This window comes from Pipistrellus kuhlii, unplaced genomic scaffold (assembly GCF_014108245.1).
Source record: "Pipistrellus kuhlii isolate mPipKuh1 unplaced genomic scaffold, mPipKuh1.p scaffold_m20_p_43, whole genome shotgun sequence".
Taxonomy (NCBI): Eukaryota; Metazoa; Chordata; class Mammalia; order Chiroptera; family Vespertilionidae; genus Pipistrellus; species Pipistrellus kuhlii.
In genome coordinates, this window is record NW_023425544.1 from 1,084,723 (window position 1) to 1,106,176 (window position 21,454).

Here is a 21,454-nt window from a genome sequence, read left to right on the forward strand (position 1 = left end):
TCACCACTCGGTCGTCACCCAATTCTCACTGAGCAACTCACCTGTGCCAGGCCCTGTGAGGGTGCGAGGACAGAAATGAGGGACAGCAGGCCAGGCATAGGAACAGTGCTGCCCAGAGCAGGAAGGGCATGGCTCTGCCTGGAGGAGCCAGGAAGGGCTTTTTGGGGAAGGGGTGCTTGAGGTGGACCTGAGAGGTTGCTGGGATTTTTGTCAAGTGGAACAGAAGAGTAAGGACACCCTGGCTGAGGGGATGGTAGGAGCCAATTCATCTCTGGGTTCCTCCAGATGCCCATGAAGAGCCGTGATGTTGTGCTGGGGGCTAGAGAGAGGAAGGGACTTTGCCCAACGTGGGGACTTAGCAGTCTTGCAGGGTGGGAAGGAACTGCCCAGAAGTGGATGACAAGTATCTCCAGCCCAGAAACCCAGCAGTGGGCAGAGGGCCTGGGCAGTGGACTTCTGGCAGGTCCCTAAAGACTGGGTAAGTTCTTTTAAGGATGGTCTGTGACCAGGGAGGGAATCCTGGAGAGGGACCCACATTCCCACCTATCTCAGTCCTTGCTGATGTTTCTATGCCCTGCTGCACAGACCAGTGAAGAAGAGTGCCCTCAACTCAGGAATATGAGGGTTGTTGATGGAATGGTGGAACTGGCATGGGGCAGGTTTGGGGAAGGCCAAGGATAAAGGAGGACATTGCTTGTGAAGCAGGAAGGGTGAAGGGCAGATTCTGGGAGCTGCTAGAACAGGGGTGGTGCTTAGAAAGCACAGGTGTGGCTGAACAGAGTCTGGGGGTGCGGGTGGGGGTGGGCACTCTGCCTGAAGGAAGGAGAACTCAGCACAGCTCCCAGCACAGAGCCCAGCTCAGACCGCCCACCCTGCCAGACTCCACACTTCATCCTCTGCCGGGCTCCAGCTGGCCAGCACAATTTCCACTCCTCTGTGTATTTTACTAGGGTCTTTCTGGAGATTATACCTTGGGCCAAAGGACTGATCTAAAAGGCAAGAATTCTCTACTGCAACAAGTAGCGAAAGCAGTGGGGACCGTGTGGGCCAGGTACAGGAATTCTGGGACTTTAGCAGCAAGCCAGCTGCCCTCATCCTAGAATGGGCTAGAGCTGTGGCCGTGCTAGGTCTCTCAGAACCTTTTTGCAGGTGCCTGAGGCCGTCCTAGGAGAATGAGCTCTCAGCTTAGTCCTTGAAGCCGCTGAAGAGCAAGGTGCTAATGAAACACTGCGTTCATCTGCACTGCGCTCCAGCAAGGCAGCGACGAGGGGGTGGGCACCCCTGAGCATGCTGGCAGGGAACCACTCCGAGGACCAAACTGGTTAGAGTTTACGAGGTGCACCAGTTAATAATGTGGATATTTTTCAATAGATGGGATTACACACATGTTGATATATATGCGATTTGATATGTATGCTATTTTGTTCTATTGACAGCAAGCTTCAAAACTTCATATGTCACTGAAACCGGTTTGGCTCAGTGGATAGAGCATCAGCCTGTGTACTGAAAGGTCCCAGGTTCGATTCCGGTCAAGGGTATGTACCCTGGTTGTGGGCACATCCCCAGTAGGGGGTGTGCAAGAGGCAGCTGATCGATGTTTCTCTCTCATTGATGTTCTAACTCTCTATCCCTCTCCCTTCCTCTCTGTAAAAAAATCAATAAATTATATTAAAAAAAAACCTTCATATGTCAAATTTGCTGATGGTGTTAACATCATAGATATTTTTACGCTTAAAAATGTCAAATTTTGTGCCAAAAAAAGAGCAGTTGTGGGAAGTTTAATTCATTACTACTTTATTTTGAATAAAAGTGCTGCTAAATACTTCAGGAAGCTTATGGTGAACATGCTCCATCTCAAGATATTTGTGAAAGCTGATTTAAATGCTTTAAAAGTGATGATTTCTATGTGAAAGACAAAGAATTTCCAAGTCAACCAAAAAAGTTTGAAGACCAATGATTACAAGCATTATTGGATGAAGATGCATTTCAAACTCAAAAACTTGCAGGAAGATTAAATGTTGCTCAGCAAACAATTTCCGGTCATTTACAAGGAGTGGGAAAGATTTTAGAGGAAGGAAAATGGGTGCCACATCAACTGAATGAAAGACAAATGAAAAACCGAAAAGTCATCAGTAAAATGTTGTTTCAATGGCACGAAAGTCTTCTTTGCATCGAATTGTGACTGAAAAGGCGATGAAAAGTGGATTTATTTTGAAAACCCTAAATGCACAAAATCATGGGTTGATCCAGGTCAACCACCAACATAGACTGCAAAGCCAAATAGCTCCAAAAAGAAGACAATACTCTGTGTTTTGTGGGATCAGGAAGGTGTGGTGTATTATGAGTTACTAAACATAGGTGAAACTGTTTTACTGATCACTACCAAAAACAAATAATCAATTTGAACCACGTTTTGACCATGAAACGACCAGAATGTGCCAGAAGACACAGCAAAGTAATTTTGCTTCATGATGATGCACCATTACACACTTCCAAACCAGCTAGACACATTAAAAGATCTTGCCTGGGAAGTATTAACCCACCAATGTATTCACCAGACCTTGCTCCTTTAGATTACTATTTGTTCTGATTGATGGCACACGCACTTTCTGAGCAGCACTTCAAAATGTAGGAAGAAGTGGAAAATTGGGTCTCTGAATGGTTTGCCTCAAAACAAGAAAAGTTCTATTGGGATGATATCCACAAATTGCCTGAAAGGTGGGGAAATGTGTAGCACTTTTGATGTTTTTTTTGAAATTATCTTGTTTTTAAAAATATATTTCTTTACTGATTTCAGAAAAGAAGGGAGAAGGAGAGAAAGATAGAAACATCAATGATGAGAAAGAATCATTGATCGGCTGCCTCCTGCATACCCCCTACTGGGGATCGACCCTGGAACCCAGGTAAGTGCCCTTGGCCAGGATCAAACCTGGGACCCTTCAGTCTGCAAGTTGACACTCTATCTTATTTTGATTACAAAATCCACATTATCCTATATACCTAGTATAACAAAGGAAAAGGAAACTCAAATGCCCTGTGGCAGGATCACACCGCACAGATCCACTTTCAGAACCACCAGAAAGATTCCATTTGCAGGATGAATGGGCTCCCTGAAGTCAGGGACCATGTTATTGTTACCCCTGTTTTCACAGGCATGGCACTGAGTGGGTACCAGTGATTGCTGAATGAGTGAGTGAGGGTCTTGGCTCTTTCTCCACCCCTGGGCCCTGGATCTCGGGTGCCCTGTCACAATCCATGCCCAGAAGTGATCATATACAACTGTGCCCATTGCCAAAACCTGGGACCTCTGGCCCTGACCTCCCTGCCATGTCCTGACCTGCCACTGTTCTTCAGTCTCCTATCTATCTGGTGCCCAGGGTGACCTCTGTCCTCAATTCTCAGCCATGCCTACTCTCTTAGCTTCACTATTCCCACAGCTCTGGGTGTTAACCTGTCTGCTATCAGACAAGAGAACAAAAGCTGGGCCAGCATCTCCTCTCTGGCCTCTGTGCACAATTTTCAATCTGATCTGTTCACTCTTCTTTTTCATAACAGCCTCCTGGTTTCCTTCCCAGGAGCCACCCCTCCTTCACCTCTTAGGTATGTGTCTCAGGCGGGGCCTGCCCATGGTACACAGACACTTGGCACAATGTTTGGTTCTGAGGTGGGGGTATGCTTATAATTGTTCATTTATGCTTATAATTGTTCAAAGTTGGTTTAATGAGTGAATCCCATGCTTTGTGTGGAAATCACCAGCAAATGACACTTACTTTTCTGCTGGTCTCACACCTGAAGGGATGTAGTCTGAGGCCACTGCCACCAGAAGGGAGAGCCTGCCTGAGAATGGCACCGGTAGAGGAGGGAAAGCCAAGAAATGTAGCAAAAAACTGGGCCTGATTGACATGACTTGATACCTGGATCAAACCATACATGAAGCCAACATTTTTTCTTCTGGGTTTTATGTCTCTGCAACCCAAAGAACCCTAACTGACAAATTCCAAGTATAGGTCCTGCTAGTGGTCTCTGAGCTGGGCTGGCTCCTGACACCCCAATACTAGATTCTAGAATCTGTGCTTCATCCTCTCTACCCACTGCCTCCACCAACTTGCCTCTCAGCAGTTAAATATTTGGGGGCCTGGGGACTATGCTTGCTTTCTCTCTGTGAATAGTCTGTGTGCGTCTGTGAGTGTGTGCTGGCGCATGTGTAATTTTTTGGCCACACCATTTGAAAGCAAGTGTCAGACTCCATGGTACTTCACCCCTAAAACACTTTAGTGGGTACCTCTTAGGAATGAAGATAAATCCCTAACAACCATAATGTTAACAATACTTCTATCATATCATCTAACATCCTAGTCCATCTTCACATCTTCCAAGTTCCCCAAGAATGTCTTAAAAAATCCAAATTAAGTTCATTCTCTGCATTGGTTATGTAGCTTAGTTTCTTTTACAGCTAAAAGCCTTGCTTTATTTGATATAAGCGAGGGACGGCAGGCCTTTCCTCCCAACAACTGCTCTCTCCCTGGCTCCCATCCTCCCTGGCTGCCCCATCCTGGGAGCATAGGGGTGCCCCAATTCTCCCTGCTCCCTTTCCCACCCCTCCTCTCCTGGGGTCTATATGTTTAGACTGTAGGAGCTCATGAAAACACAATGTAAAATGAGAGAGGCTCTAAATTCCTATAATACAAAGATGTTCCCACTTGAAGGATCTTTATTTATGGAAAGAGATTTTGAAGTAGTTTTTGGCTACTAATGGAATATTCATTCTCCTTCAAATGAACAGAATTATGAGCTTAGCAACTGAAACCAAACAAAAAAGACCTTGCTGGACACACAGCAAGTACCTTATAATCAATCACTTATTAATCAATCTAAAAATCCACATCAGCCGAAACTGGTTTGGCTCAGTGGATAGAGCGTCATTCTGCGGACTGCAAGGTCCCAGGTTCGATTCCGGTCAAGGGCATGTACCTTGGTTGCAGGCACATCCCTGGTGGGGGGTGTGCAAGAGGCAGCTGGTCGATGTTTCTCTCTCATCGACGTTTCTAGCTCTCTATCCCTCTCTCCTCCTCTCTGTAGAAAATCAATACAATATATTTAAAAAAATAAATAAAAATCCACATCAATAATAAAATCCTAAGATGTTTACTGATTGTCAAGCCCTGCAGTGAACTTCCCAGAGGCTCATATTCTTACGGGAGATGACAAGCACTAAAGCAATAATTACAAGGCTGTGTGAGACTCAGAGTATGTGCCAAGTTCCGGGGCTCTGCAGAGACAGGGGCACCCAGCTTCTCCCTGAAGCCTCTGCCTGGCAAGGGTGCTGCCAGGGGACTGTACCACTGAGCTAGTGATGTGACCCTGAACTCTAGTTTTGTGACCATAAAATGCCGGTAATGATCCCCTCCTCGAAAGACTACAGCAGAGGGGACACATGATTCCAGAGGAGAATGTATACTGTTGGGGCTGAGTGTTTAGGTGATACATGGATAGACACTTAGAAAAAATTTTTATATACCTTAGAAAAAACTTGGACTAGTATATCAACCCTATGATTTTTACCAACATCATCACAGAGGAAGCTAAAGTATAGATGTTGAGTCTGAGTCTGTTTAAAGAAAAATAGCAAATAAAAAAATAATGCAGATGGTAGGAAAGTATGGCAAAATTTCTGAAGTGGAGCCCAAAAGATGGTTCTTTGAGAAGAATGTCAAGCCCCTGAAATTCATGCCTGCCAGTAGCAGGTGCTCTTGAAACGCTGTCTGTTCCGGTCAACGGCCCATCAAACCAGGGGAAGGACCTAACGACAGCCTTGCTGGGGGCAAAGCTGGAAAGAGTTAAAAGAAAGGGTCTGCGTTTCCGGCCCATCCCCCCAGCAGCTAATCTGTCAGCTAATGAAGAAGCAGTGGCGGCACAAGTGAGCTAGCAGGCAGTTCACTTACAGCAAACTGATTAGGAATGTTCAACCAACAGCAGACTGTGGACCTTTCCAGAGAAAATAAATAGAGTGTAGACTGTATGCAAATGTGTTTGTCACTTTGACAGCACGTCTCAATTAAGGCATCTCGCGGCTGCGGGTAGGCTCTGCGGCTGCAGCTGTAAGGGAGAGCCCGCTGCATGGCTGATACTCGGGGCTTGACCTTAATCCGCATGCATGCATTAAAAAAACCCCTGCCTTCCTGTACACTTGCATAATGCTGGCAGCCACGTGAGGGAGGTGACAAACGGGGAAAAAAGCCACTTTCATCCTCTCCAGTTTACAGACCTGTGAAGGCACAGACAGCTCTTATTTCAACAGAGTTTGGGGTGGCTTTTTTAATTGTTTGTCCCCCACCCGCACACATACACACGCTCTTATTCTGCATTTAGCTGGGAATGACATGAAAGCATCTCTCCTTCTTCCTGAAATGGAAAGAAGGTCTCTCTCCATTTCAAACAGGGCCTCCTTTTTGTGTTTCGAAAATGGAATGTTTAACACCATGAAATCCCTCTCCCCCGCCCCCTCTTTCTCTGTAATGGGCTCCAAACTCCAGCAAGGGGCTCTTTTCATGGGAAGGTTCGCGTGTGCAGGAATGAGGACAAAGGAAGGCAGGAAGCTGGCTCTGGAATGCCACGCTGGCGACAACGGCCGCTTTCAGCAAACCCAGCCGGGGAACGGGGGCCTGAGCTGCGATGAGGCGGCTCTTCAGGGGTGCACACATCAACGAAATTTGGAGAGAATTATTAAGCAAATGCGCCCTGCCCCATGGACACTTCTTTCTTAGGCTATATTTAAATTTTTATAATATCTCTTTTAAGTGTAAAATCAGAAAAGGAGTGGCGAGCCTCTCCAAGTTGAAGATATATGAACATATTATCTAAAAACACTGATCACAGAGGAAGATTCTTATGTTTTAACAAATTCACACCTTACAATCATAACCCACAGAAACAATTAGTTCCCTTCATTTCTAAATTGCTCTATGCCAGGTACACTTGATAAATGTCTGTTAAAAACAAACATTTTAAATGTGTGATTCTAGCTCCTTTATGTGATAAAACAGCAATCATATTAAAAATAAAACCATAGAGACTATTTAAATTATGCCTCATCTAATCAATGGCTAAAGAATAGGGTGATTTAAAATTAAATAACTTTGCAGATTCTTATTACAGTCATATCTTGTTAATGGAGCCGTTTCTTAGAAACCAAAAAATTATGACTTTTGCTAATCAAGAGTAGTAGAGGGTACGTAATATTTTTCAACCAAACATATAAGCACCGATAAGATATGGATAAAACAAATTTCAGTTCCTTAATGTTTTACTTAAGAGAAAGAAAAAAAAAATCACACAAATTTCCAAATGCTCACTCAAGCCGTTGAAATGGTTGGCTACAGAATCCAGCCCTTGGAACAGCAGCATGGCGTTAGCTGTGAGAAGAAGGACTCCCGATATTGATTTTCAGGAAGTACATTAATAAAGAACTCCTAATTGATTTTTTTTAAGACTTCGCTTGTTGCCTTTCATTTGAAGGTGCAAAGAAGGGCCTGAGATGCTAAAGTGTTCTAATGAGATGCTTAGCTGACAGAGGCACCTTAATAGGAGTGCCTAGGGGTGGGAGGCGGCAGCTGCATTTAATGACTTCATTCCAGAGTTCAGCGAGTTTATGACCAGAGCCATGCTGTCTCCTCAAAGTTTTTGAAAATCTCCCTTCAAAACATGTTTGCCCCAAATAAACACTGGGAGATGTGCAAACTCCATGGGACTGTTTTACCAAAGAGAGCCGAAACGCAAAAGCACCGGCTGTATGCGCCACAGCTTCTGCTAAAAAGCAAAGCAAAGCAAACCCAGACCAGTCAGAGGGCCAAGGTACATACCTGTCCGAAGTGGACTGTGATCGGCCTTCGGTCTTCTCGGAGCTTGGGGTCCTTGGCCTCCACCAGTGGGGACGGCACAGTCTTTGGTGGCTGCTCTTCCAAAGTGGGGGCACAGCCATTCTCGGTGATGTCCTGCAGGGAGAAGCCAGCCAGGAATTGGTGACAGGGTCTTGGCACCTGTCCTGAGCACAGGTGCTCCCTCCAACCTCAAGGCTCAGAGCCAGGCCCCGGGACTCCCTCTGGGTCACTTAGAGCCCATCCTCCTGCTAGAGATGAGGGAATTGGAAGGCTAACTTGGCTGTTTGATTTTTAAGGGCTAGAGAAACCCAAACCATGGACATTAAATTACAAAGACAACATAATAATTCACAATACTGCGGGGAGAAAACCTTTCATTCTACTACTTTTCAGGGCTATTTTCATTCTTACATATTAATGTTGCCCTCATGCAGACATTTAAAAATTACTTGCAATCACAGCTCGTGTATAACTTCACATTCTATCTTTCCTCTTATATCATAAGCATTTCCATGGTGTTGCATAGTCATTATAAAGATAATTTTAATTGATGCATGATATTTCATTGGATGACCATACTGTAATTTAATGAACCATTCTACTACACCAAACATTTAGGTTCTTACTTTCCCCCTAAACACCACAGTGATAAACATTGCAGTTTTTCTTTCTTTTGGATTATTTAACATAAATCTTTAGGAATGACATTACTAGGTCAAAAGATAAAACCATTTTTAAGGCTTTTTATTCATTCTAACAATTTGCTTTCCAATTTACACCACTACCAGCAATGGCAGTGTTGAGAGTTTCACAGTACTCGTTACCCTTATCATTTTAAATATGTATCGCTAATTTAAGAGGTGAAAAAAAAACGAGACCTCATTGTTGTTTTAATTTGCATTACTTTGATTATTTGAGAGTGTGGACATTTTTTCCACATTTGTTTACCGGTGATGTTATTGTTTTTGAAAACGGTGTGTGTTCATGCTCCCTCTTTCTGAGCCCTAATGTTTCTGGCAGAGCATGAAGAGATGGAAGACTGAGTTAGAATTCTATGACTTGGAGAAAATTTAGGTTGCCAAAGTAGTGTTTTTAAATTAAATTTACATTTAATTGGTGCTTCTGATGAGTAAAGTCAAATTAAGGGAAGGAAAAGCCCAAATGTGAGGCTCCTTTGGCTGCTGCCGGAAGCTGACGGCATACAGGGCTCTTGGGGATATGTGGGTGGTGCCCATTTGTGCGCTGGGGACCACATGATTTATTCAAGTCACGACATTGCTCATCTTCAATAAAGCAAGGCAGAGAATAAATGTACAAACAGATACATTTAAATTGTTACTTTTTGCCAAGTAAAAATAACTTGTAGAAATAATAAATACAATTTCCAATTCTTTTAATTACCAAAAACAAATACACATTTTGGTTAACAAAACACACACCTTTAGCACTCATTAAAATTTGCATGTAACCATTGGTTGCTCTTAACTTCTTAGCCAGATAGAGAATGGGGCACATAGAGGAACATGGTCCCTTACTGAATTACAATGCATTAAGGATGAAACATGTGTAACATCTGTGAACGTCCGTCTCCTTATCTGTAAGATGGGGATATGGCAGCAGATGAGGAGTAAAGGGTAATGTAACATAAAAGTGCCTAGAGCATTAATAATGGACTGTATATGGTCAATAAGCTATAGGAGTGTGTGTGTGTGTGTGTGTGTGTGTGTGTGTGTGTGTGTGTGTGAAGTCAACCCCAAACATCCAGCTGCAGCCTCTATACTTCTGGATAACAACACAGGGGGTGAGAACCTCTTGGTTTGGCAGGCAGGGCTCACATCAAGCGGCCCACGAGTCTTAGCCTGGCTGAGGCTCAGTGATGACAGAGGTTGCCGACAGCCAATTAGAAATGGCTCCTTTGGAAAGGGGCTGCCCCAAGGTGCTCAGGTCAAGTGGAACAAAGAGGGGGAGAAAGTAACAAGTGCCAGAAAGTAACAAAGGGCAAAAGGGGGATTTTGGATCCAGTGGGGTTACACAGAGGACAGACACAAGAGGTTGAGTAAAGCCAAACAGTAAAAAAGAAATAAAAATAAAAAATCACTTTTTGTTTAGGAAAAATTGTGTGTGAGCGATTGGCTAAAAAAAAAAAAAAAAAAAAAAAAAAAAAGAAAAGAAAAAAAAAGAAAAAGAAATAGAGCAGTTAGGTACCATGGTAAGAAAATACTGATGAAAACTGTAAGATGATAGCTATTTAAAAAACGTATGTGGTAGTTTTTGGGAAAATGTCTTAGTTTAAGCTTATAGGTAAAAACATTGTCTTCTGGTTTTGTTTTTCACCACCTAGTTGCTGTCTGATCTTCCCAATTCACTCAATCTCTCTGCAACCTACTTCTATATTTTTACAATGGGGAGACCACCTCCTGCTTGGCAAACTTCAAAGCCACTGGGACAATGGGCTAAATGAGATGAGATGTGAGGAAGCTTTAAAAAAGGTTACAATACTGTGCAAATTGAAAGTTAAATCCTTATTCCTGCAAAAGGGAAGCACACCCTCTAAAAAGGGCTGCCCTGTGGTGAGCGCCTCCTACTGGCGGGCACTATCATACTTAAGTTTCCACAACAACCAAGAGGTAATAGGAGGATCACGCTTTTATAAGTGAGGAAACAGGGCTCAGAGAGGGCAACTTCCTGAAGGCCGCACAGCTAGAAAGAGGAAGAACCCAGAGCTATCTGATTTCTGGCACCTAAACCCTATCAACCTTAACAATAGCCAATGAAAGACTCCTGGGCTCAGGAGGTGCTCAGCTAATCATCAGCTGTGATCGCCTTCTCAGAAACCCCTTTTCCTACATGACCTTGTGCTGCCATGCCTATGATATCTGGCCACTTATTTATCTTATCCCCATAGACCGTGAACTCCTTTGGGTTTGGGTTCTCTGCCCCAGAGCCAGGAATACAGTACATGTTCTCTAATAAATCTTTGTAATGTTGAGTTGCACATTTGGAAGGCAAATGTGTCCAATACACAAAGGTGCTTGTGCATCAAAAAGTAGTGCAGCATATTAATTTTATTTAGAGGACCTGAAAGGGCAAAAGACTTCTTGCAAGTGCCAAGGCTTACCCCACCAATTTATTAATGTTGGCACGATATCTTCGATCTGGGGAAGGACAATGGCTTCCTCCCTGGACAGCAGAGTGTGGGAGGAGCCCTAGCAGTAAAGAAATAGGGCCAGCTCACATCCTCTATTGCTAGCAGAGGTTTTACACACAGTGGGGATCAAATAACAGCAAGTCCTCCTACCCAGGGTTAAAGACATTGTGGTCTAAGAGCTAACTGAGAAGCTGCCAACAGAGGGTATGGGGAAAAGGCAGTCTCAGATCCTTCTGATGGGAATACAATTTATATCAAAACCCTAAAAGAGGCGCATGTCCCTTGACCCATTAATTTAATATCTAGATATTTATCCTGATGAAATAATTAAGAATTCCTGCAAGGTTTTCTCTAAGAAGATATTTGCCTAGACAAAATTGGAACTAAAGTATCTAACAATGAGATCGATTAAATAATGTATATATGTCCCTCAGACAAAATTTTATGTACCTATTGAAAACAATGAAATGTGGAAGAAACACTAAGTGATCTGGGAAATGTTTAGCATATAGTTAAGTGAAAATGCAGGTTAAAAAGTGAGATAATTTTCTTCTTGTTTGTCTGATTTGTTGAACTTTCTTCTATCAACATGTTTTCTGTTTATAAATGGAAAAAATGCTGACCATCAAAACATCATTTCAAAGAAGGGAAACCAAGTAGCAGACAGGAGGGGCAAATCTCCCTCCTGCAGGGTAGCACAGAAGACAGTAGACAGAGCTGCAGGTCAGAGGCCACCGCAGGGTGGCACCTCTCCCAGATACATGGTCAGCATTTGATAAAGTCCTCGGACAGAGTGCCCATGAGAAGGCAGGAGGCAGGAGCCTAGAGGGGAAGGGGCTCTCTGTGGCCTTGGGTAGGAGCCCGGTATGGGCTGGACACGGAGAAAGCTCAGGCTATGACTTCACGAGGCAGAGATGTGAGTAGAGCACTCCAAGCCTACGGGAGCCAGAAGCACAGCTCCTTAAGGAGTGGGGGAGGGCAGCTGGAGCATTCCAAGAACCACCTGGTCAGGGAGGTGGGAGGTGTGAAAGCTGTGAACGGTATGAAAGGTTTTAACCAGGGGAGTGACTCAGTCATCACTGTGTTCTAGAAAGACTGCTCTGGTGGCTGTGTGGATAACCAAACGGGAGGTGATCCCATGCCAACCGTGTCCTCAGGGCATGTGCCCCCGGGAGTGTGGCAGATGGGCTGCTCCAGATGTGGGACATGGCCACTGGAGAGGATGGAAACTCCAGTTAACTGAGTGGTTACTAAGTTTTGCTGTTAAAAATCCCTTACCTCTTCTAATCCTTAGAATAATCCAGTAAAAAAAAATCTCTATTTCTCTTAGTTTATAGATGAGAGAAATTAGCTTCACAGAAGTGAGGTAAATTACTCAAGGTCACACAGTTAATATCTTTTACAACCAGCACTGAATCTAGCTTGTCTGCCCTGAGAGCCCAAATATCAGGCCACAGGTTGGGGGTTTAAAGAAGCCCAAGGTGGGGGCTTCCCATCTCTGACTCAGATTGCTGCTGGTCTCTATTTTCGGATTTGGGCGGTGCCCTTCTTTCCCAGTCTACTTCACACCACAGCAAATGCAAATTAAAATATGAGTACTGATGTCAAAACAATAGCCAAAGCTGGAATTTCTGTGATGGAGGCGGCGGTGTAATGTGTCTGGAGACCAGGAGCTGACAGTTGTGTGTTAAGGTGTGAAAACATCTGTCCTACAAGAATCTACCTGATCTCCCTGCACCTCCACCCCTACCCTCCACTCGCCCCATGCTTACTCACTCCCTTCAATACACTAGGGAACATTTGGCCAGAGTCTCAAGCCTTTGCTAACCCAATGGTGAGTCTGCTCCTTTTAATCAAAGAAACTAAATTAACAAGCTTGATGAATCTTTTGAAGATTTAGAAAGATCAAAGATTTAGAAACTTTAAAAGGGGCCATGAAATGGGCCCACTTGATGAAATCATTTTGATACTGAAGAAAAAAGATCATTATTCAGGGATTCCACAATAGGCAAAAAAGAGAGAGAGAGAAAAAAATGGAGACCTTACTGCCCCTGCAGGTAAGGAGATGCCAGCCTGCGGGGGTGCTGGGACTGGATGCAATCTGCTGACAATCACGAGCCCCACCAGGTGGCCTCCTTATCCAGGTTGGGAAGGATGCTGGCGTGTGGGGTGTGGGAAGTGTTCTATTCTCCCTTTAGGAAGCAATGCCTGGGTAGCTTCTTTGCCATTTCTCTTCTTCCTAATTTTGAGCAAGTCAGACTTCAAAGGAGGCTGAGCTGTAGAAGAACTTGACTGCCTTGCTCCATTCATCCAGAGAAATATGTTATCCATCCTCCTTTTTTTTGTTGTTGGGCTGAAGCAGAGCAGGTGTGAATAAAGCCACGCTACAGTATCTATGACAATTATTTGCCAGTGGTCACACAGATACCCTGAAAGCTCCTGCTTCAGATGCTTTGAAAATCGACAGCACAAATGAACAAGGGATGGAGAAGGGGCCCTGCTCCGTCATATTAGAGATGGACCCTTCACATACCACGGTGACCTCTCCGCAGGTCGGCCCCACGTTTTCTATTTGCAATTCAAACCCAAGGCGAGAGCGCAGAGGGCAAGACTGGGTTCTTGATTATATCTGCGAGGTCACCATTGCTATGCAGCTGGAGGAGGCCAGGTGGCAATCCAGTACATTTGAAAATTGGATCTTTGTTGGGAACTGCCTCCATTTCATAGCGGAAACCAAACTTGATGTGTCTGCATTAGACGTGTGTGAGAGCCACATAAATATGTTGCCATTTCAGGGTGGTGGGGGGCGAGAGGGAGGGGAACAAGAAATATTTTCTACAGCAGCGAGGGGGTCAGAGGGAGCCAAATCCGACATTAGCTCGAGAAAGGAAGCTGAGAGCTCCGCAGAAGACCAGGTCCTGTCTGCACTGAACAATGCTAGTTTCAATGACAAAAGAGCTCCTCCAAGCACCACGGCGAAGTATCAGGTCTGGAGAGAGCTGTAAGACGGAAGGGGGAAAGTGAAAATTGAAAAGGGTGCACTAATGGATCTGTCAACAGTCCGATGGTGACAACCACGTTTCTATAAAATGCCTTCACCATCTGTGTCACCTGAAATGTACTGACACTCTATAGAGCACTACCTCCTGAAGCTATTCTTGAAAAGGCTGGCAGGGGGAAGAGGAGAAGGAGGAGAAAGTCTGCTTCAGATACCATCAAGGAAAGAAAGGACAGGGGGGTGGCAGGGAAGGAGAGCGATCTAGATGGTTTAAGCAAAACTTTAAACAACAGCATCAAAACCTGAGCTTAATTAGCTATTTGCAGAAATGCTATGGATCATGAGAAGGGGGTTTTCTCTATGCTCACATGTACATGGGGGGAAGCAATGGCCTGAGGGGCGCAGATCTGACCAGCGAGGCCCATCAGAGGAGGGGCCCCTTCCTTTGCTTACTTTCAGTAATGTTCTAACAGAGCTAGGGCCTGGGCTTTAGTCATTAGGAGGGGAATCTGGTGCGAGTTCCCCCCGCCCTGACACTCCATTTCATACTTGCAACCCAGTTCAGTTACATGCTGCAGGGACAGGAGATAAAAAGTTATATTCAGGTACTTAAGTAACATCCGAGTAAAGAATCTGACCTGCCAGTCTCTGGTGTACTCTGGCAGGGTACACCAGACCATGGTTAAGGTCTACCTGGATTTACATGACAGGATTTTTATTTCTGGACTTGAATCTTAGCTGCTAAAAATTCACAGTCAGCTGAAACTAAGAATTTAAAATGCTTAGAGCAAATTATTTTGCAATTAAAAGAAAGGAATCAATTCCTTTGACCATTTCAAGTTAATGAGAGGTCCTTTCTAACTTTGTAAAATTAAAACTGCTTTTATTTTTAAAAAACTGCTGAGATAGACAAAGGCCCTTATTAGAGTGGCACATTTGGGGTGTGTAGGATAATGATGGGAGTGACCCCAAACATCTTTTGGCAAACAAAACAATTGTTTCAGGAAGGCAGCACGAAATACTGTGTGGTGAGAGCAGAGATGCTGGATGAGATGGATCTGGAATCTAACCCTGGCTCAGCGAGGCTCCTGCTTGGGCTCCTCTGGGTAAAACCACTGTGAGGAGAGCCCGTGGCATCGTCCTCAAACCCACCCTCTGTGCCCTGTGTCTGCACGGCGGCCACGTGCATGCCAGAACCACGGCATCATTTCTCTGAAGATGCTTCTGGGTTTGGGTTACAGCCGGTCCCAGGTCGGTTGTAGGAGGGAGTGGTGCCGAAATGCGGGGACCGAGCCAATTTCTGCAGATCTGGGGGGGCCCCGAGCCCGGCGGGGTGAGGAAGGGATAGACTGACAATGGTAACTCGGAACTTGCTTGCCTTTGTGGGTTTAAGCCAGAGTCTTAATGATATTTGAAGACAGTTTTTGTCTGTGAATATTTATAACAGTGTGAGAACTCCCAGACAGCTGGTAATGCATTTTGAAGTGTGCTAACAACATCGTATCAAACAGCCTCTATTGATCACATCATACTTTTTTGTGGCCACGCGTTTCATACACGGTGCTTATACATTTTGAATAAGAACTTCAAGTACCTTTTGCTTCAAGCGGTTTTTCACCTCTTTTATTCCCATTTTTGCATGATCTTTTGCCTGCATGAAAAATTAATTTAAGTTAAGATTCCCTTTCTGTTCCCAGCAGGGACTATGCTTGATTTCAGTCCGTTGTGAATCACCTTCTCTGATTACTAGAAAAAAAAAGGAAAAATGGGATCATCAAGTTGAAAACATAATGGCTATGAAAACAAATAAAAGGTTAAAAAAAAGCCTTTAAAGAGGCTACAGAGATTTTATTTTTTGCATTTTGATGGCACCGATATCTCCCCCACCCTTTCTGCTCTCTATAATTATGCATCTCAGCAGCCTAGTGACAGCGACCAGTGAGAGTTGAGCAGCAGTGTTTCTGGCTGCAAGATTCAGATTCCATTTCACCAGGGCAGAGCCTCGGGACCAGCTTTCTGGACAGGCTGAATGGCCCGAGCGGACGCATGACTGGAACAGAACCATTTCTTACATCTCATTTCGGCAGATGCCCTGGCTTTTATTTTCTGTCACTTTAGACCTGTGTGGCTCTGTTGGCAGCCACCTCTCCATTAAAATAACTACAATGCAAGCACAGAAAGGACTAACAAAGTTAAAAATGGACATAATAGAAAACACCCTAGTTATGTAGCTCGGAGTCAAATCAGAAGCAAGAGAAATCACGAGAAACAAATACTTGAGGCTTGTAAAAGCTGCAGCATCGCGAACGGACTTTCTCCTTCCACGCTGCTGTGTGCACGAGTTTCACAAACAGTGCATTTCCTTTAGGATAGTGATGAGAGACGGTGAAGAATTTGGGAGAAAAACTAGGGGTGTCTCCCACCCACCGTGAATACTCTTCAGTAACCTGCAAAGGAGCCGCTTTATTTTGATATAATAATGGGGACACACAGGAAAGGTTTGCTAGAACATCTGAGAGACCATGCCTCAAGGTCTCAGGGATGCTGGCATGGAGCAGCCAGAATTTTAGCCACCCAGCCCACATTTTAAAAGCTAAAACCAGGAGCCTCCCATTTCTCTCTTGTGGCAACTGTAGGAATAACACTTTAAATTAAAAATATCACTTGTCTGGTTATGGCCAGTTTGCCTCAGTAGTTAGAGCGTTAGCCCATAGACCAAAAGATGGTAGGTTCAACTCCTGGTCAAGGGCAGATATTTTGGTTGCAAATTCAATCCCTGGCCCTGCTCAGGGTGCATACAGGACGCAACCAACTGATGTTTCTCTCTCTCTCTCTCTCTCTCTCTCTCTTTCTCTCTCTCTCTCTCCAAAAAAACCCCACAAAAAACAAACAAACAAACAAAAAACAATGGAAAAAATATCTTCTGGTGAGGATTGAAAAAAAAAAAAAAAAAAGAAGCCACTTGTGGCCAAGTCATAAAATATAAACATTAAATTATACTAAAAGCACTGAGAGCTTCAGGAACAGCACAGCTACAGAGTCACCTCTGTAGATAGGATCAGGTGATTGCAGAGCTGCATCCTGCTGCCCAGTCAACATGGCTCAGTGGTTGAGCACTGACCTATGAACTAGGAGGTCACAGTTTGTTTACTGGTCAGGGCACCTGGGTTGTGGGCTCAATCCCCAGAGTGGGGCATGCAGGAGGAAGCCGATCAATGATTTCTCTCAACATTGATATTTCTATTTCTCTCTTCCTATCCCTTTCTCTCTGGTATCTATCTATCTATCTATCTATCTATCTATCTATCTATCTATCTAAAAGATATATATGTGAATTGCATCATGCTAAGGAGCAGATCTGTTTGGGTCCTGAGACCAAGACCAGTACTTACAAACTTATAGACAGTCTTCATGGCTGGGTTTGCTTTCGTTTTCACAGTATTCAGAATTGCTCCACTTCCTTTCTATAATAAAAATGTCAATTAGTAATTTGCACTGAAGATGTAGTAGGCCAATACCAACAAAAACCTCTTCTCTTTAATCAAGTTAAGCAACACTTCAAGAGTGTGTAATTTAATTAGAGAAATAGGCTTAGATGGTAACTGGTCCCAGGCAATTAGTTATAGCCATGGCAGAATCACTATGGGTGCTGGTGGGGTGGGGGATGGGGCTAGTGATAATGAGCTGAGTCCCCTGAGGGGGACTCTAGGCTCAGTACTTGGCTTGGCACCTGCCCACTGGTTGGAAGGAAAGCTCATCATAGGCTCTCTGAGGTAAGGGCTTCCCCCAGTAATCTAAGGCTTTGAGATAGTCTAGTTACCAGTACAGCACTGAGGTGATTTTCATAACAATGGATTATGGCTAACACCAAGCTGGGGCAGAAAACTGGGGCCTGATTAGCCAGCACTCTCTGGCTACTCTGGAAATATGCCACCCTCAGCCATGCACCTTCCTTTGTTCACCCTGTGTTGCTTTTTAATCACTTTGGTATGCTGCCTTCCTTAACATCTATAGCTTGAGAAAGGGAAAGACTGAAGAGCCATAAATATTAATCATGGCTACTAATGGCTTTAGGAGAAATCCAGCATACTGATTTCTTGGCTAAGTTTCTTTAGGAAACCAGGGGAAGAGGAGGAGGAAACCGAGGAGGTGGAGGGGGAGGGAAGGCTTTCCCAGCACATGAAGGGGACAATGAATGGGTATGAAGCGCACAGGCCCAGGACCTGTGAGGGCTCACCGAGGGGACGCCCTGTGCTAGTCTCTGAGGGTGCTGAGCACCAGAGGGCTGGTCTCTCCCTTCAGAGATCTCCAGTCTGGGGAGGACACCAGGGTAAGCAACTTCAGCCTGAGGTGGTGAGAGCTGTGCTGACTGTGTGCACAGCAGTGTGGAGGAAGCTCATCGTTTGCAAGGTCAGAGAAGGTTTTAGAGAAACATTAGGCCTGGCCCGTGAAGGATGAGCAGGAGTTCAGGTGGGGATAGGAAGGGTAAGAACATCCTAGGGGTAGGAAATAGCACAAGCACAAGGGCAGAAGCAGACAGGCCAGGGTGCCTGTGAGTGACAAGTGCTCCATGTATCATGGGAGAGATGGCGAGTAGGGGCCAGATGGGGTCAGCTTTCAAAGGCCAGGATCAGAAGTCTACACTCTAGACAATTTTTAATAAAATGCATCAAAAAATCAGATTGGTGGCGGTTCAGAAAGACTATTCCAACAGACTCGAATAGAGAGAGAGAGAGAGAGAGAGAGAGAGAGAGAGAGAGAGAGAGAGAGAGAGACAGGACCCAGTGAATATATGAAAGAATAAGATGTAGTAATGTAGTTAATGGGATTAACTTTTAGCACAATTTTTGGGGACTGTCCATATTAGAAACTTTGCACTTTAATTAAAAACATTACAGTTTGACCTAGAAAGCATTCTATGTTGCAGGACAATATGAAATTTTCACCTACTCATTTATTCCACACTGCTTTCCAAAATTACTCAGTATTCAGTTTCAATGGTCCTTTGGAATAGTAAAACTCTCTTTATCAATCCATCAACAAGTCCTTATTGCTCATCTACGATTTGCCAAGTGCCATGTTTGGCCATCCCAGAAGAACAAAGGAAGTCTTTCACTGAGGAGCTGCTTACTCTCGGCCAACGGCAGCCACTTCCAAAGGGCCCGCTTTGGCAGCAGCACACTTGGCCCACAAGCAGGGAGAACACTTATCACATTATGTCGGAGCTGCCTGTTTACGTGCCTGCCTCCTGAACAAGAGGGGAGCTCCCCCGAGCAGGGCCTGTGTCTGCTCTCCACTGTATCCTCGTCCCCTGCGTGGTGCCTGGCACACAGGCCTGCAGTCCACACTCACTTATAAAGCCACGTAAGAGAAAGGCAAGACTTAGAATTCGTCAGTGGCTTCTGAAGCCCCATGCTCCTGGCTTCTAACGCAATGAGACACTGCTCACAGGACACTGAGGGATGCAAAGGTCTCTCAGTGATGGGGTCTCCACCTGCCTAGGAGCCTTGGCTCTGAAACACAGTGCAGAGCAGCAAGAGGCATGCGTTTTTGGCTTCCCCATGACAATTTCCCACTTGTACTGGCCCTGGAAGGAGATACCCAGAAATGCTCTAAGATGACGACATCCACATGACACGCCTTGGCCTGCATCCTGGGCTGGAGGCTTCTCCTGGCTCTCCTCACTAGGATGACTTTGGATGGTCTCATCCTGCCAGCTCCACCTGGCTTTACAAACAAAAGCTTCTACAGCTGACAGAATGGAGTGCCCCAGGCCGAATGACAGCCTCCTGGGTGGCGGGAAGAACAGGGCTGCCAGGAGGCTGAGGGAGGGCCCAGGTGCCTGGAAGGGGAGCACACTTACCCTGACCGTGGAGAGCCACTGGTGGTACAGTCTGTCGCTGCCTGGGGAAAGAGGAGTCAGAGAGCTGTCATTTAAGGCGGTGATGTGTGCTCAGGAGTTTCCCTAGGCGCTTTCACCATGCAGGCCTGGGAAAGTACAAAATACGGAGAACATGCAGGCTCCCAGGCCCCACTCCCTGAAGGAAGCAGTGGCTCGTTGCTGACTCTGAGTTTAGGATGGCCAGCTGGATGATCAGCATAGTCCAGACCAGACACGTGCCCAGCAATTAGAGGAGGCCAGCAGCATGATTATTATCATTTTGCTTTTAGTTTCTACTCTGGTGCCAAAGACAGAGGCTTGGGACTTGGAAAACATGCCAGATGGGGTTTCAGGAGACAGGGTCAGCCATGAACACCCCTTGGGGCCTGGCCACTGGGCGTTAGAGGCCCCCTCTGAGACAGGAGAGGACGAGCCCTCCGTTCTAAAGGCATGCAGAGGCCAGGCACCGCGATGATTTTCACACTTTAAAGAACATTGGCTGAGCGGGTCCTGTGCCCTGGCCTGTCCCGAGGGACTGTACACAGCGTCCCTCGTGGACTCTGATTTAGTTGTAGCAGGAGTCCTGTGAGGCAGGCACGGTCACTCTCAGCGCAGAGATGGAAACATTCAGCTGAAAGAGGCGACATGACTCGGCCAGGTTACTGCCGCAGTAAGGGGCAGAGTCCTGATCTGAATCTAGGTCTCCTAACATGGCACCTCATGTGTTTTCCATGGCACCATGCTGGCCCTGGCACGGAGGACCGCAGAAGGGCCAATGTGCACCTCATCAGAAGGGAAGAGCAACTCCTCAAGCACTTCGAGGCCAGAGTTGAAATCAGTTCCTCCATAACCCCCAGGGACGGAAACAAGAAGTCACTGCCACTCCTTGCTGAACACGCCCCACTCCCACGCCCAGCCCGCAGAACAGGAAGAAAATAAAACGCTTCTCACCAGCATATTCGCCCATGTTGATCTCCTCTTCAAAAACATCACTGAAACCTTCGCCGGAATTGAGAAGGTCTAATCTACCATCGATAAACTAAGAAGGAAAGAAAGAACAGAACTGTGCACACGGGAACTGGGAGCAGCAGCACTCAGCGGGCACCCAGCGCATGGCCAAGGAACCGCCACCCAGCCAAGTCAGGAAGGACCTTAGGAACTGTGCGGTTCAAAGAAGCGAGTTTCCAAACTCTGGCTGCGGGCTCTGATAACCTGAAAAACCGCATGGCCTGTCTGCCAGGGCCTGCCTGTTGCTGAGCCCCATCCTCACCCAGTCCCCGTCCCCAGACCCTCTTTAGCTGTGGGAGTCCCGCCCATGCCTGCAGCCTCAGTGCTCAGTGAGGACAGCTGCAGAACCCATCCCCCCCAACCCTCTCACCCCGCCCTGTCCCCCCAGGAATCCAGACGCAGGCCAAGCTAGGGAGGCCAGGCACCTGCTTGAAGAGCTGCAGCTGGGTGGCATTCTGCAGGAACTGCCTCATGGCTCCAGAGCGATAGTGGGACACGAAGTCCTCCTCACAGAAGGTGATTGGCTCGCCCTGGAAAACGAA

General features: G+C 45.7%; 1 protein-coding gene across 19 annotated transcripts in view; it reads right to left on the reverse strand.

Moving 5' to 3' along the window:
* Positions 1–21,454, reverse strand: part of DENND1A (DENN domain containing 1A) — a 439,633-nt gene that overhangs the window by 39,221 nt on the left and 378,958 nt on the right. For all 19 annotated transcript variants that reach the window (XM_036411917.2, XM_036411910.2, XM_036411920.2 and 16 more), the window contains 6 exons: positions 21,338–21,442; positions 20,856–20,943; positions 19,887–19,927; positions 17,416–17,487; positions 15,618–15,674; positions 7,860–7,991 (listed from right to left, as the gene is read on the reverse strand). In XM_036411917.2, the coding sequence (XP_036267810.1) occupies positions 7,860–7,991; positions 15,618–15,674; positions 17,416–17,487; positions 19,887–19,927; positions 20,856–20,943; positions 21,338–21,442 (495 nt within the window). The remainder of the gene's footprint in view (positions 1–7,859; positions 7,992–15,617; positions 15,675–17,415; positions 17,488–19,886; positions 19,928–20,855; positions 20,944–21,337; positions 21,443–21,454) is intronic.